A 15,784-nucleotide genomic window follows, 5' to 3' on the forward strand; every position below is an offset into this window, starting at 1 on the left:
TTTTTCTTTATCCTGTGGTTGAAATGGAATAGTAAAGAAACAATCTTTTAAATCAACTGTCAACAATTGATAAAAATTAGGAATTAAATTAGGATTAGGAAGACCACATTGCAAAGGACCCACTAAACTAGAGGGAAGAGGGCCTTTAAATTGAGAAGGAATCAATTTAACTTCCAAGGGAAATTTAAATTCCACAGATTCCTGAGTTATTAAATCAAGTCCAGCATTACCTGCTGTGGCTGGAACTGCGGAAGAGAGACTAGGGGAGGAGACATGGCTACGGGGAAGGCACTCTTTTGTCCCCTCTACCAAGGCTCTCACAAAATTACCACTAATACCATAATCAGTGACAGCCTTTTCTCTTAAAATTTGATAAGGCAGTCCTTCCCATTCTGCAATCTGCTGTCCTGCCAATTGACCCTGGCCCTGATGATATTGTACTGGACATACAGACAACAATTCTGCAAGTTCTTCCCCAGGCATGGAGGAATCCTGTTTACAGGATTTCACCATCTTCTGAAAAGAAGACTGAACAGCAGAGTCAGAAGGTTTAGTAATCTGACCTATGTCAGTAAGAGCTGAAAGAGGCAGAATCACATATTCTGGAGAGGAAGGAGGACAGACAACAGCATTGTAATAACTTGGAGGTGAAGGAGTTAAAAGAGACAGTTCAGCAATTCCAAATTTTTCCACTGCATATCTACATAAATCCCACACCTGCAAAATCTCTACCTTAGCTCTTGGTTCAGCATGTAAAACTTTCCCAATTTTTTCCCAATCAGATAATCTTAAAGACCCCTTTTCAGGATACCATAAACACTTATTTTCAATCTCCTGGACCAGCCTTAAGAGACTGCATTGTGGCACATCAGTGTGGTTTTTCTTAAGTAAATAGCTTAATTCTTCAGCATGCTTTCTTTGTCCCTCAGAAAGCGAGGCCCCCATTACTTACAGAAACCTTTAGAAGGTTGAAGAAGCCATGAAGGCTGTCTGGTGCACCAAAGTCCTTGCCGGACGAAATAAGGGTCCCTGTTCAGGCGCCACTTGTAGAGACCACACACACACAAAGGTTGAGGATGTATGTGGTGATTTTATTGTCTTACATAGTGACATTATATAGTTTGTTACTTTCAAGTTACAGCATACTTGGCAGCATCTCATTGGCTACAGAATCTTCCAGGTAACTTAAATCATAGGTTAATCATTACTGCTGGCTTAAGCACTTCTAATATTTGGCTATAATTAAAATCTAACACACATCCCACTTCCTCTCCTCCTATTCCTCTTGTTTACAGAATTAGGGTCTTATCTTCTAATGTAATTTCCTGGTGCTTACGTGCAAGTAACCTTCCTTATCTGAGGTTTGCCATCCAAGATAGGAAAATCCCTGCACATATGCAGATTGCAGATTCCTACAGTTGCTGTGAGTTTCTTTGGGCTCCATGGAGGCTCTGAAGGAGCAGGTTCGCAATCTGGGGGGTCCTTCTTGGACTTGGGGCTCCAGCTAGACAGATAAGTGGAAGCTGTGTTCAGGCTTGGCTGGTATGCCAGTTGCCTCCTTCCTTTCCTGGATCAGGAGAGATTGAAGACGGTGACTCAAGATAGCAATTCACATCTTGTAAACACATGGTAGCCATACTGCAATTTATTATAGCCGAGGTTATGCCTGAAAATACTCTAGAAGCTGAAGTTGCTATAGAGTATAGCTACTCTCCTATGGCAACTAGCTGCTTAGGAAGACTAGGACTTGGTTACCGGGATGCCTCTGAGCTGAGTCCATAGTGCTGCTGGTTATCTATTAAGTTCTAAAGAACCGAGGTCCTTGGCTGTGTGGTGTGGGAGTGTCCCTTTGTTGCAAGAACTATCAGTTCAGTTCTTACCCTTTCACCATTCAGAAGTGGGCTGAAAACAGCTCTCTTCTGTGCCATTTTGGAGCTTGGAGTTACAGTGATTGATACAGATACAGTCTTGAGGTTGGAATAGGCTTCTGTTAAAAACAGACCCAGGAAACTACCCACCAATCAGCCTAACATCAATACCTGGGAAGATACTGGAAAAGATAATAAAAAAAACCCTAGATCTGCCAACATCTAGAAACGAGTAAAGTAATAACTAGAAGCCACATCTGTTTTTGTTAAAAACAGATCATGCCAATCCAATCTTATTTCATTCTTCAGCATAGTGACTAAATTAGTCACTATGAAATACTGTGGATATAATATATTTAGACTTCAGCAAGGCATTCGACAAAGTAGACTATAACCTACTTCTTGGTAAGCTAGAAAAAAGTGGGATAGATACCATCACCATCAGATGGATTTGTAACTGGCTGACAAGCCGTGCTCAACGAGTAGTCCTTAATGGTACTACATCTACATGGGGGGCGGTTAGGGTTAGTTGTCAGTTAATAGTTAGTAACAGTAACCTTTAGCATGAATTACAGCCTTACAACGCCTTCCCATGGAGTACACCAAGTCTTTTAGTTCTGCAGCTGTTATAATGCGAAACCAAGATTGAAGGATGGCTTCTATTAACTGGGTTTTATTGCTGGGTCGCTTCTGACTAACAAGTTTCTTTAGTTGGTTCCATAGATTTTCAAGGTCTGGGCTATTCCCAGGCCATTCCAGCAGTGGAATAGGAAACTCCCAAAAAAAAAAAGTGGTATTATTAACCATCAAACCTCAAAAATATTCTTTTCCCAAAAGGTTTCCACAATGTTGGCCACTACTGTAGCTCATTCTGCAAAGCAAATTTAGTCCTTTCAGTTTCAAAAACTCAAAAGAATCCCAGTCTGCCTTGTAAGAATTACGCATCTTCCCTCCCTTGACTTTGCCCTGCTGGTATCCATATTTTGTTCTTCCATTGGCCTATTATCACATGGGTCTCTTCCCTTTGAAGAAGGAAGAAAGGAAATGGTTTTATCATATCAGAATGTCACCACTGTAATTCTTCTTTTGAGCGGGGTGTTTGCACCTAACTAAAGGAAAAGGAAAGAGTTCAAATGAAAGTGGGCTTCTCAGAGACACAAGCACATTGAATTTCCTCTGATGTTGTTACAGATGGCTTCAGGAAAGTGATGGCGCTTGAAAATGGCATGATAACCTCTGAGAAGAATCCTGCCATTGAATTTCAGCATCCGTTTTTCAAGAGAGGGAAGATTGATTTGCTGGCAAACATCAAAAGGAAGGTACTGTTTCCTAGAGTGCTACTTGGTTAAAATTTCTCTGTTCAATATTATCACATGTTACCTGGTCCATTTTCTGTTTAAAGCATTATGAGCAAAACTGGATTGGACCTTGACTGATCTCCCCCTCAAACTTAAGCAGGGCTGAATCTCTTTAGTGCTTGGATGGATGAAAAGATAATGTGGAAGAAGGTCAAGGCAAGCCGCTTGCATACAGGCGAGTTCATAAAGTCTCCAGAGTTGAGCTTGTCTTGAGGAAGGAATCTTGGCTTTGATTTTTTTTATCCATGCTAATTCTTTTTCTAATGGGTGAAATACTGAATTACTTGTAAAATTCTAGAGCTGTGGAGGCGAAACAACCAGCTACAAAATGTAATTACAGTTACATAGTTTCTGTATGACTATATATTTCAAAAACCAATAAGAGAAAAATAAAATCTCATATATTATGTAAACACGACTTAGTTTTTAAACCACAAATTAAACCTGGCCTGTGCAGGATCATGATGATGATACCAATATGACTTTCATTCAAACTGTGAGAGTGAACAAATTTCTTCAGTGGATGCCTTTGACAACTCAATATGATCTTTTTTAAAAATATATTCCAAGTACAATAAGGACAAACCTCTAAATAAATGGATAAATTCCTAAAGTTTGATACATCTTTTATTTCTCTTCCCAAGATCATATGAACAATGATGTGAACATTACACCAAAATTGACCAGCCGTAAGGCAATCAGTGTCATAGACTTCTGAGATTTAGCCTTTTCCTTTTACACGTGTATCTGCTTTTCTGAGTGGGATGTTGCAATCCTGCTTTCTCAGTACAATTTTGGTACTAGGGTAGATGAGTGCCCAGGTAGCGATTCCTGAGTGGGCATAAACAGCAGCTTTGGGTTATCATCTATGATCAGCAAGGGGAAGGTTGTGTGTCTGAGTGTTTTCAGCGTCCTCACTCCTTATGAGTCAAATTTCAATTGCGTTTGTTTTTTATAAACATGTTTCATCTTCTCATCTTCAGTCTACTCTGACACAGGTGGCCACAGTAAGGCCAGAAGATCTCAAAATCTGTCCAGACGACTTGCACAAAGTGTTGTCGGAGGTCCAGGAGATGAGGGAGCAACAGAACAGCATGGACATCAAGCTGGAAAGTATGAAAAGGTGCAACACCATGAATGCACCATGAGCAAGTATTAAGAGGCAAATCATGAGATGAGTTTCCCACCCCATCTATAAAGCTGCAGATAGAATGAAGGGATTGCCTGAGTACAGAAAGGTGGACTTGTTGGCATCCTGGATGACCATCTTCTGTTCCAACGACAAACATGATGCCATGTTATCAGCACCCACCCACTTTGAAAAGGAAATAAAGGATCTTGCTATTGTGGCTACTAATAATTGCAACTCTAGGAGGAAGACTGTTTCCTTATTAATTTTTTTTATCCTCTGTCCCCAAAGATCTTGCTCCTGCTAGTTACTGAGTTGGCCTGCTCAGCTGCAGTATTTTACCTGAGATTTTACTCACCTGCAAGTTTATTTGTTGTTCTTTAATGTTTTAATTAAGAGTGGTCTACTGTGGGACGTGAAACGATCTATAGTCATTGGGAGAGCAGAAGATGACCTAAATCTATAAAAAGCTGCCTGATGAAGGGCTGGACTGATAGGCTGTCTAACCCATTGATGTCCGCAGATACAAAACTTTCTGCTTGTCCCCTTCTTGGAAATGCTGGTGCTTTTTGCCTGCAGGACAGATATTTTGCCCTTGAGCAGTGATCTCTTCTGACTTTGGCCTCCTGAGTCTCCATTTAAAGGATCTCATGAAGCAGAGCTGAGAAAAGCCCTTCTTCAGAACCTTGGCAATAACTGTAGTTCAAGCACGATTAGGTGTACCCCTTCCTCACATCGTTTCAGAAAAGCCTCTTTTTGCCCCTCCAGAACCCCAGGGAAAGTCCCGTAATGTTGTGGCATCTCCTTTTCCATTCTGGGTCTCTTGGAATGGAAAACTGGTTAGTCTCCTCCTGCTTCCACACATCCCCTCCTTTCCTTAAGTGCAGCAACCCAAATCTTCTTGCAAAAGTCTCCACCCTTGGAAGTCAATCACTTTCACCAACTTGCCTCTTTCTGTTCCTCGCTTCCAGGGAAAACAAAGCCCTCTGGAAAGAAGTGGCCTTCCTCCGCCAGAAGCACAACCAGCAGCAGCAGCTCTTGTCAAAGGTACTGAGAATAGCCTGGCCTTAGCTTGGCGTTCTCTGCTCCAGAGCAGCCACCCCGCACCTGGGGCTCTCCCTTGAAGGCAGGAGAGGGCACGGGTGGAATGCTGCCTCCCTGAATCAGTTGCTCAGGGTCCTAAGAGTGATCTAATCTGTCCAAGTGCTTAGAAGAAGAGCACCTAGTCCAAATGCAAGATAGAAATTTTTCTCAGCACCCCCAGATTCATAGAGACAACTGAAAGGAAGAGACTCAATTGACAGTCCCAGAAGGTCTCCCTGGGCTAGAAACTTGAGGCCGGGAAGTCCTGCTGATTACTTGGAAGAACTAGGAATTGAAGAAAAAAGAACAACAACAACAACAAAGTCCTGGAGAACTTTTAAAATATATAAAATCTGTGTGGTCTAGATAAATCATTTTGCAGTAGATAGGCCATTGATTCAGAAGTTTCACTGAACGAAGAAAGGAGCAACCATTAAAGTAAATTGCAGACAAATTTTGTTGGTTGCAAAAAGCTATGCTTTTGCACACAGTGAATCACCCTATAATTTTATATTATTCTCTGCATCTTGGTTAAGGCTGAATGCATCAAGTCAGTCTCTGAATGTGTAAGAAAACTCCCACAATACGATTCATGCACAGGTCAAAAATAGGCTTTTTACTTTTTTTTAATTCTGAATCGGGTAAATACAGGGGCCTGATCAGAGAATCACAAGAAATGTAGAAACTAAGAGTTCACTGAACAGAATTATGTTTTTGTTGCATTCTGAGTGGCAAGGAAGATCAGAAGTAGTTAAATCCCTGTGAACTCCCAGAGATTGATTAATTATATAAACTGCCTTTACTCTACTCTTAGTTGAAAGGACTTTTAGAGTATTTTGTAGAACAGTTGCATCAAATAACTCCCTGTATCCAGGTTTATGCAACATTCAGAGACACTGCTGTCAAAGACAGATGGAGAGAAAAGATGAAACGAAGCAGCTTTGAATGTCTTTATAGTAGCCATCTTTAAGGAAAAATTGCACAGAGGGAAGACATCTCATAGAGGAAACCTGCCGGATTGCATCCTGTAATTGGGAATTCTCTCTGGTGCAACAGATGGATGCACCTGAGAGAATGGAAGAGAATTGCAGAGGGTCCCAAATCTGGAGCAGGTTTGTCTGTTGACTTTGAGGAAATAGTAGCAAGGATGTTGCCAATGTAATCCATTGCTCTGTTAACACAGCTTCTTCCCTGATAGCATGTAAGGTGATGAATGATAATTCAGTCCATGTTTTATTAGCTCAATCCTTAATTATTACAATAAAGGTAAATAATTGTACTGGTTAATGTGTTGGAGTTTTTAAAATCTGTTGTATAGATCCTAAATCTTACCTAAGATTGTCCGTGATAACAGCATATAAGTATGTGTGTATACACATAGTATGTTTGTGTTATTTATTTGAAGGAGGTATGCGCTAAAGGCAAAAGTTAATGAAAAGTTTTTAAAACCTTTGCCAGTTCTAGTTTGCACCACTGAATATTGTTCCTGTGCTTAATTTTGAGGCTGTGATGGTTGAGATGAGAGAGGATTGTTATTTTTCCCCTCTTCTTTCAGATCCTTGAATTTATACTGGGTTTAATGAGAGGAAACTGCATTTTGGGGGTCAAGAGAAAAAGGTAATTGCTCACTCTTTTGGTTCTGTCACTATTCAAAATGAGATTCTGATTCAAGTTTTTCCCCCCATACTGAGGAGAGAAAAGCATTCTTAAACTTCATAGGGCTCCTGCCTCCCTGTTAAGGGGATACAAACGGAACAGTTGAAATGATTCCAAAATGTTGCCTGTCCTGTTTCTTTCATCGTGCTCCTATTTCTGATTACTTTGCCTATCTTTTCACGGCCTCTGGGTGAGCATTATTCTTGCCTATGTGAAGGTATTTCAGCTACTCTATTTGTGGCTTTTCAGGACACAGCCCCTGTTTATGGTTTGCTGTGAACAAGCCAAATGCTTGACTTCTTTCTGACACCTTCATCTGCCAGATGTTTCACTTACCGGGGAAAAAACTCAAAGAGCCGGCAGCTTTTGTAGGTTGGTTTTTCTTCTTAGCATCAGGTGAAAATGGCTGGCCACTGAAGCCTGAAAAGGCCAGGGATACTCTTTTCAAGCCACAGGGGAAATGGGGAAGAACAGAGAGAAACCGCGGATGTATTTCTTCCAGGTCTTAGACTTCAGAAGAGCACATTGTACGAACCTGTTCTATACAGGTAGTCCATGACTTACGACCACAGTCGAGCACAACATTTCTGTTAAGTGAAATATTTGTTAAATGAGTTTTGCCCCATTTTACGACTTTTATTGCCACAGTTGTTAAGTGAAACTCTGAAGTTGTTAAGCTAGTAACACGTTTGTTAAGTGAATCTGGCTTCCCCACTGACTTTGCTTGTCAGAAGGTCACAGAAAGTGATCACGTGATCCCAGGACACTGCAACCGTCATAAATATGGGTCAGTTCCCAAGCATCTGAATTTTAATCATGTGACCATGGGGATACTGCAACTCTCATAAGTATGAAGAGCGGTCATAAATCACTTTTTTCAATCGTGTTGTAACTTCGAGCGGTCACTAAATGAACTGTTGTAAGTCGAGGACTACCTATACTTCCCTTACTGAGGAAATTATGCAGAAGGATGTGAAGCTTTAAAGCTAATTAAAGCTAATCAAAGTTTTAAAGCTAATTTCCATGAGATGCATCTTCAGCTCATAGTATGCTATGGTATGCTAAGAACCGGAAGCTTTGGGGTTTTTTAGATAGTTTTTCAAACTCTATTTTAAGGGGATCTGGGAGGAGGGTGGTTTCCAATGTAAATAATGAGGCTGGGGGGCCTCCTGGGAGGGGGGTGGGTTGTATGGGTTCAGGGATTAACCCGCGAGGGACGGGATCTAGTCCATCTGAAGAGCACAGCGGAGGAGATGCAGAATCGGGGGCCAAGGAGAGGGTTAGAGCTTGTGCTGTTGATAGACATTACATCAGTACTGTAGGTGGGAGGGGCAGATATGGCGGGAGTAGGGGGCCACATCAAGTTGCGGGAGTGCGTGCTCGCTGTCTTCAAGCGGTGGCACGCTCCGGCCCCCAATGCTCTTCTCGTTCCCAGGTGGCACAGACCCTCAGGCCCTGGGCCTTCGGCTGATGCTATGCAATGCCAGGTCCGTGGTAAATAAAGCCCCCCTCATTTGTGATCTTGTTCAGGAGGGGGGAGCGGACCTGATGGGTATTACGGAGACCTGGTTGGGCCAGGAGGGGGGAGTCCCTCTCGTAGAAATGTGCCCACCCGGTTTCCGGGCATTTCATCAGCCAAGGTCACAGGGAAGGGGCGGGGGAGTAGCAGTTATCATTAAAGAGGGTCTTGGTCCGAGGGAGGCCACTGTTCCTCAGACGGCCGGATGTGAGTCCCTCCTTGTGAAGTGGGGTCATGGGGTGCAGATGGGCCTGCTGGTTACGTACCTGGCTCCCTGCCACGTGGCAGCAGCCTTGCCTGAACTACTCAACGTTATAGCCGCGGTGGCGATTGATACCCCTAGGCTTATGGTCATGGGGGACTTCAACCTGCCATCCGTCGGTGAGGCGTCTGAGATGGCTCAGGAGTTCATGGCTTCCATGACGGCCATGGACCTGACCCAATTAGTTCATGGCCCTACTCACACGGGGGGAAACACGTTGGACCTGGTTTTTGTCTCTGGTCAGTGGCTGAGTGGTCTCGAGATAGGGGATATAGAGATCAAGCCCTTGTCATGGTCAGATCACTCCCTCCTTCACTTTGACCTTCGAACCACCACACCCCGCCGCAGGGAGGCGGAACCAATGAGGTGGTTCCGCCCCAGGCACCTGATGGACCCGGATAGGTTCCAGACGGAGCTTGGGCCATTTCCTGAGGCTCTGGCACACGGCTCGACTGAAGACCTAGTGGCTGCCTGGGATAGGGCGGCCGCTGGAGCTTTGGACCGGGTCGTGCCTTTGCGGCCTCTAACCCGGCATCGATCTCACCTGGCTCCCTGGTTCACCGAGGAGCTGAGGGAGATGAAACGCCGGAAAAGACGCCTGGAGAGCAGTTGGAGGGCCAGCCGTTCTGAATCTGACCGAACACTGGTAAGGTCTCATATTAAGACCTACCTGGTGGCAATAAAAGCGGCAAAGTGTAACTATTTTTCTGCTCTTATTGCGTCATCAGATAATCGCCCGGCCGCCCTGTTTAGGGTGACCCGCTCCCTGCTCCACCAGGAAGGGCGGGAGGACCCCTTGGAGGGTAGAGCCGAGGACTTTGTACAATATCTGTATGACAAAATCGCTCAGATTCGGGAAAATTTGAACTCTGACTGGGTAGATTCGGGAGGGAGGATGGAGGCAAGCCTTGAGAATATTACCTGGGAAGAGTTTGATTCTGTGACTCCGGAAAACATGGACAAGATACTGGGCAGACTGAGCGCGGCCACATGTTTATTGGACCCGTGTCCCTCCTGGCTGGTGCTGGCCTCTCGGGAGGTTACACGAGGCTGGCTCCAGGGGATTATAAATGCTTCCTTGAGAGAGGGTGCCTTCTCCGCCGCCTTGAAAGAGGCGGTGGTGAAGCCTCTCCTCAAGAAGCAGTGTTGGCTAATTACCGTCCAGTCTCCAACCTTCGCTTCGTTGCGAAGGTTGTTGAGAGTGTGGTAGCGCGACAGCTTCCTCAGGACTTGGATGAATCGGCTTATCTAGATCCGTTCCAGTCGGGCTTCAGGCCTGGATACAGCACGGAAACGGCATTGGTCGCATTGGTAGATGATCTCTGGAGGGCCCGGGACAGGGGTTGCTCCTCTGTCCTGGTCCTATTAGACCTCTCAGCAGCTTTTGATACCATCGACCATGGTATCATGCTGCACCGGTTGGAAGAGTTATGGGTGGGGGGCACCGTGTTGCGGTGGTTCTCCTCCTTTCTCTCTGATCGGTCACAGTCTGTGTTAACAGGGGGGCAGAGGTCGACCCCGAGGCCCCTTGTATGTGGGGTGCCACAGGGGTCGGTTCTCTCACCCCTTCTGTTCAACATTTATGTGAAGCCGCTGGGTGAGATCATCCCTGGTTTTTGGGGTGAAGTATCATCAGTATGCTGATGATACTCAGCTATACATCTCCACCCCGGACCACCCCAATGATGCCCTTAAAGTGATGTCCCGGTGCCTGGAGGCTGTACAGATCTGGATGGGGAGGAACAGACTCAGGCTCAACCCATCCAAGACCGAGTGGCTGTGGTTTCCGACATCCCGATATAGTCAGTTGGTGCCATCATTGACTATTGGGGATGAGTCAATGCCCCCCACGGAGAGGGTTCGCAACTTAGGCGTCCTCTTGGACTCATGGCTGTCTTTAGAAGAACACTTGACGGTTGTGGCCGGGAGGTCTTTTTATCAGGTTCGCCTGATTCGCCAGTTGCGTCCCTTTCTGGATCGGGACTCATTAAATATGGTCACTCATGCCCTCGTCACTTCACGCCTGGACTACTGCAATGCTCTCTACATGGGGCTCCCCTTGAGGAGCACCCGGAGGCTCCAGCTGGTCCAGAATGCGGCCGCGCGGGTAGTTATGGGAGCAGCATGGCGCTCCCATGTGGCTCCCCTCCTGCGCGAGCTGCACTGGCTCTCTGTGGTCTTCCGGGTGCGCTTCAAGGTCTTAGTTACCACTTTTAGAGCGCTCCATGGCTTAGGACCGGGGTACTTACGAGACCGCCTTCTGCCACCAATAGCCTCTCACTGCCCAGTACGCTCCCATAGAGAGGGGCTTCTCAGGGTGCCGTCAGCCAAACAGTGTCGACTGGCAGCCCCCAGGGGGAGAGCCTTTTCTGTGAGGGCACCCACCATCTGGAACGAGCTCCCCCCAGAGATACAGAGGATCCCAGATCTGCGCACTTTCCGCCGTGCCCTCAAAACATTCCTGTTTCAGCAGGCCGGCCTGGCCTAACTTTCCCTTTATATTGCTTTTGATTTTATTTTAAACTGGGATGTCTTGAATTATCTAGGACCAGAGTGTTTAGTATATTTTAATTGGTTTTTTTAACGTTTGTATTACATGTATTTTTATCGTTCGCTGTTCACCGCCCTGAGTCCTTCAGGAATAGGGCGGTATATAAATTTAATAAATAAATATTTTTTTTTATTTTTTTTTTATTTGATTTATATGCCGCCCTTCTCCGAAGACTCAGGGCGGCTTACAATGTGCTCAGCAATAGCCCAGGGCTTGTACAGAGGCCCAGGGCTTGTACAGAGTTGGCAGAGGCCTGGCCAGTGGCTTCTTCCAATTGGGAATGTTCAGACGATTGTGTCCAGATATTGAACTCATGTCCATTTTTTCCATGTGCACAGAAAAAAACATTTAGGATGGTTATAACTAGTGGGGTGGGGTTTCCAAAAAGGGGTAGGTGCATTTGGAAAGCACATGGTCCATCGTTCTACGTAAAATAAATGACTGTTGTACATTTTCCTAGGCAGGAACATCCCATGTGAGAAAGTATGATTTCATTTGAGCACAAAAAAGAGTTGCCTTGGATTTTGTCACTCATATTTATTGGCTGGAGACCATACTATATTCCAGATGGAAGCTGTTCCTAGAAAAAGCCAGTCCATTTTAGTTCCATAATGATTATGCCTTGATTGTGTTGAAAGCCTGCCTCAATTTTGGTTCCTAAATGCTGTGAATTGCCAGCTGTGATTTTAAAGGTCACTCTCTCAAATCCTGTAATCCTCCAATCAGTTTGGTAGCTGTAAAGGGGTAAACAATACTTGGTTCATCAGGGCTGCTTTCTAAATCAAGGTAGATACTGTATACAGCAAAATTAGGAAGTCACATTTAGACCATTATATTCAAATGAACATTTCATCAGTTTGTCTAGGGTCTTAAAAAGCATTCTTCAGAAGCATGCAAATGTTAAATTTATTTGTTTCTTTTAAAAAGGGAGTAAAGATTCCCTCTGCAAATTTGTTTTCTTGGACTGTTCAGACATCTGAGAGGTGAAAAACTCGTTGATCAAAACCTAGTTTTGTTTTTACCAAGCCAAATGATGATTTTGGCTTGGTAATGATTTTCTTGCTCGGGAATGTTTCCATTGTATGCATGCAGTGGTTTCTGCATACAAGGCTTTCTGGTTCATCTGTCCATCCAGCTCTATAGCTCTCTGTGCTCTACTTCTCCCAGGTCCTTGGCTGATGCTTCAGACCCTTCGGCTCCAAAATTCAGCCGCCAGTACGTGCGCATTCCTGTGGAAGACTGTGAAACCGTAAGACTTCTTTTGTTTTGTTTTCCCCCCTGATCCTCCTAAAGCAGTTCATGCTAAATTCATTCTAGCTTAGTTGGTTATAAAATTCCCTCTTAATAATGCCTGTTAATTTTTTTTAATACTGCATTTCAGTTTCACTAGGAATTCTAATAATTGCCAGAGCATTAGCAGTTTTACTGTAATAACAATTGTCTGGAGAAGAAAAATTATGATAAGGGTGTTGGATAGACTTCTTGTTGCTCTTGTGCCCTTAGACAGCCCTTTCGGAGCATGGCCCAGACTGCCAAGACTCCATTATCATTTGTGACATCACAGATGCTCAAGAGGAAGAGGAGGAAGAAGATGATGCTGCCCCAGAGAAGTTTTTGGCACTGGTGCACTCCAATCATGAAAGTTGGTGAGGTTACAGATATTCAGATGTTTTTACTGAGAGACAACACTGAAGCTGAGGCAGGCTGCTTCATAATAAGTGATCAGAGTGCTGAATGTTTCTACCCTAAAGGTGTGGCCAAGAGATGTCTGTATACCTTTGTTTGTTCTGTAAAATCTTGGTTTGAGATGTGGTTACCGCCATGTTCCTGGGAAGGAAAAGTAGAATTGGGAGTTTGTCTTAAAAAGTAGATGTGTCTGTCTTTTTGATGGCTTGGCTTCTACAACTAAGAGGTTGAAAGTTTGTGGGTGTGGCATTTGTGGCTGTATGAAAGCAGATTATGCAGTCTGAGGTCCAGCATTGTCCATTATGGTTTGTCAGGAACTCCAAGGCTTCTCCCAGCTTTGCCAGGCTCAGATCTTGAACCTAGGATTCAATTACGTAGCGGTGGGCCAGGCCCCAAAGGTGCCCCTAACACTTGACAATGCCATGAAAATGGAGATACCAGCTTCTCAAAATGCAAGTTTATGTGGTGCTGAGAGTGTCGCATATAGATATAGAAGGAATAGGGTTTTCATAATTAAAACCTTCCTTTTATGGCATTTCATAAAGTGTAGAGTAATATGCATTGGATTCTGGTTTTTTATATATGATTTTTTTATTGGTTTTTCAAAATATAGAATATAAAGAAAAATAAAGTAGTGGAAAAATAAGAAGAGGGGGAGAGAAAAGAAAAGAAATATAGTATAAAGGGAGAAAAGGAAAGAAAAAGGCACCAACTTCCAACTCTCTTAGCACAGTAAAAGATAACAACATTACCACAACTTTTTGCTTTTACACAACAATATGTAGAGCCATTTCTATAACAATAAGCCTATCTAGTTAACAAAAACAAAATCAAAGTTTCATTTCTTTTTTCATTGCAAGCACAAAATCTGGAAATAATTTCAGAATAATAACAAGGTTACACATATTCTCTTCTTTGGATAAAAGAATCAATTTGACGATCTCTGCTTCTCTTTGCTGTGGGGAGTAATAGATGCTTCTGTTAACTCATTAATCTTTATCATAATTTATATTAAGAAACTGCTCTATATTATTTTATTTTTTTAACCCTAAAGGGAGAAAACACTTTTTTTTAGTTTTGATATTTTATTACCTTTAAAAAGTACTCAAGTATTATATATAAAAGAGAAAAAAGAAAACCCTTCATTTTAAACCCAAAACACAATATTACTTTAGAGCTTTCATTCAATTACATATATCATACTAATAAAAGTTCAATTAACTCCAATTAGCACATTGACAGATTCGGATCTGTCCCTCGAGTTTATCCTTATGGAATGGATCTTTTTCTTTTATTTTCAAATTTAATCAATAGTATTTTACAAACTTTGGGAATTATTCAGCATTACATAAAAAGACAGAGGACATACATTTACAAACTCATTTTGTACATACAAAACTAACTTAGCTTTCTTTCAATATATACGGTATATCAAATTTCTGAAAGTCCATCCTAACTAAGTCATTAAATTTAAGTCACTCCCTTCAGCTTATCTTCACAGAATGAAGTTTTTTTTTTTCCTCAGGGGAATCTTATCAAGTCTCTTTTCTTCAAGAGGTTTTCAGCCTTATTTATATGCATGAAAAAATATTCCCAAAGTTGTTCTGTTAGACGTTGTAAATTAACCTGGAGCAAATCATCGTAGATTAAAGTTTCCTACTTTATATTTATATAATAAATTTTGTTTATCTTACAAAGGCACACTTAGGTTATTTGCATTGTCCAGCATTTGTAGAGTTGACAGATAGGGTTGATAATTTTCTACACCTAATTGTATCTCTTGTTCTTTTTTAATATCCTCTATATAATTAATATCTTCAAACTGATTTATGAAATGAACAGTTTTCTGTATGGATTTTTCAGAGTTAAACATCTTTGTAGCTCCCTCTGGTAGCCAAAAAAATTGTTTGTTTGTTTGTTTGTTTGTTTGTTTATTCCTTTTTCTAGCCAATCAGAATTCATGAACATTGGCAAATTTCAACCACCCACAACAAAACATTGCAGGCCTACACATTACTTTAAAAGTAATAGATTAAAACCACAAATTTTATCCTTATATTTCAAGAGAAAAAATACTCCATGCTTCCTTCTTTTGGCTGCCTCTAACAACCCTCTTCCTTGTCATGTAACAATAAAGAGGACTCAGAAATGGTGTTCAGAGCTTCCAAAAGGAGTTGTAAGCTATAACTAAAGATAGCCTCTTTTAACTAATAGAGAGAATAGTCTCATGAAGTGATTAAGAAATGAAGGGCACAGCTTATTGTCTGTTAACAGTGATGTGATCTCAAGCTCTCCCCACAGCTTCACCCCCCCAGCTATTCTGAAGCACGGTTTCTAAAACTCTTGCAGATTGTTGCTGTTATCAGAGGATCTTGAGAAATGATTCTGAGATTCTCCTTAACCCCAGAGAGTCAAATAAACAAAAGGAAGTCTGTTCCTTCTGTTGTTGAGTTGGAAAAATGACAGTCCAGAGAGAGGAGATTCTCTGGGCGTGTCAGTGCTGGCCAAGTCTTCACCAGAAGTCCATTGGATTTTTTAAAAAGGAAAATTAAAGGCAAAGATGCCCTCAAGGCGAGTTTGGCTTCTGATGACTGCACCCACGCGGTATTACAGAAGAGGCTTGCCTTTATCTCCTTATGGATTGTTCTTCCAAGTTCCCAGTCAACGGTATT

General features: G+C 42.7%; 1 protein-coding gene across 4 annotated transcripts in view; it reads left to right on the top strand.

Moving 5' to 3' along the window:
* LOC117676042 (heat shock factor protein 3-like) overlaps positions 1 to 15,784 on the top strand; it is a 54,331-nt gene that overhangs the window by 25,386 nt on the left and 13,161 nt on the right. For 2 of the 4 annotated variants that reach the window (XM_034435186.3, XM_087877432.1), the window contains exons 3-8: positions 3,060 to 3,187; positions 4,210 to 4,349; positions 5,327 to 5,402; positions 6,994 to 7,055; positions 12,594 to 12,675; positions 12,930 to 13,072. In XM_034435186.3, the coding sequence (XP_034291077.2) occupies positions 3,060 to 3,187; positions 4,210 to 4,349; positions 5,327 to 5,402; positions 6,994 to 7,055; positions 12,594 to 12,675; positions 12,930 to 13,072 (631 nt within the window). The remainder of the gene's footprint in view (positions 1 to 3,059; positions 3,188 to 4,209; positions 4,350 to 5,326; positions 5,403 to 6,993; positions 7,056 to 12,593; positions 12,676 to 12,929; positions 13,073 to 15,784) is intronic. The other 2 variants (XM_034435187.3, XM_034435188.3) reach the window with 2 other exon arrangements.

The sequence above is a fragment of the Pantherophis guttatus genome, chromosome 12, assembly GCF_059756535.1.
Source record: "Pantherophis guttatus breed Tessera chromosome 12, ASM5975653v1, whole genome shotgun sequence".
NCBI classification, from domain to species: domain Eukaryota; kingdom Metazoa; phylum Chordata; class Lepidosauria; order Squamata; family Colubridae; genus Pantherophis; species Pantherophis guttatus.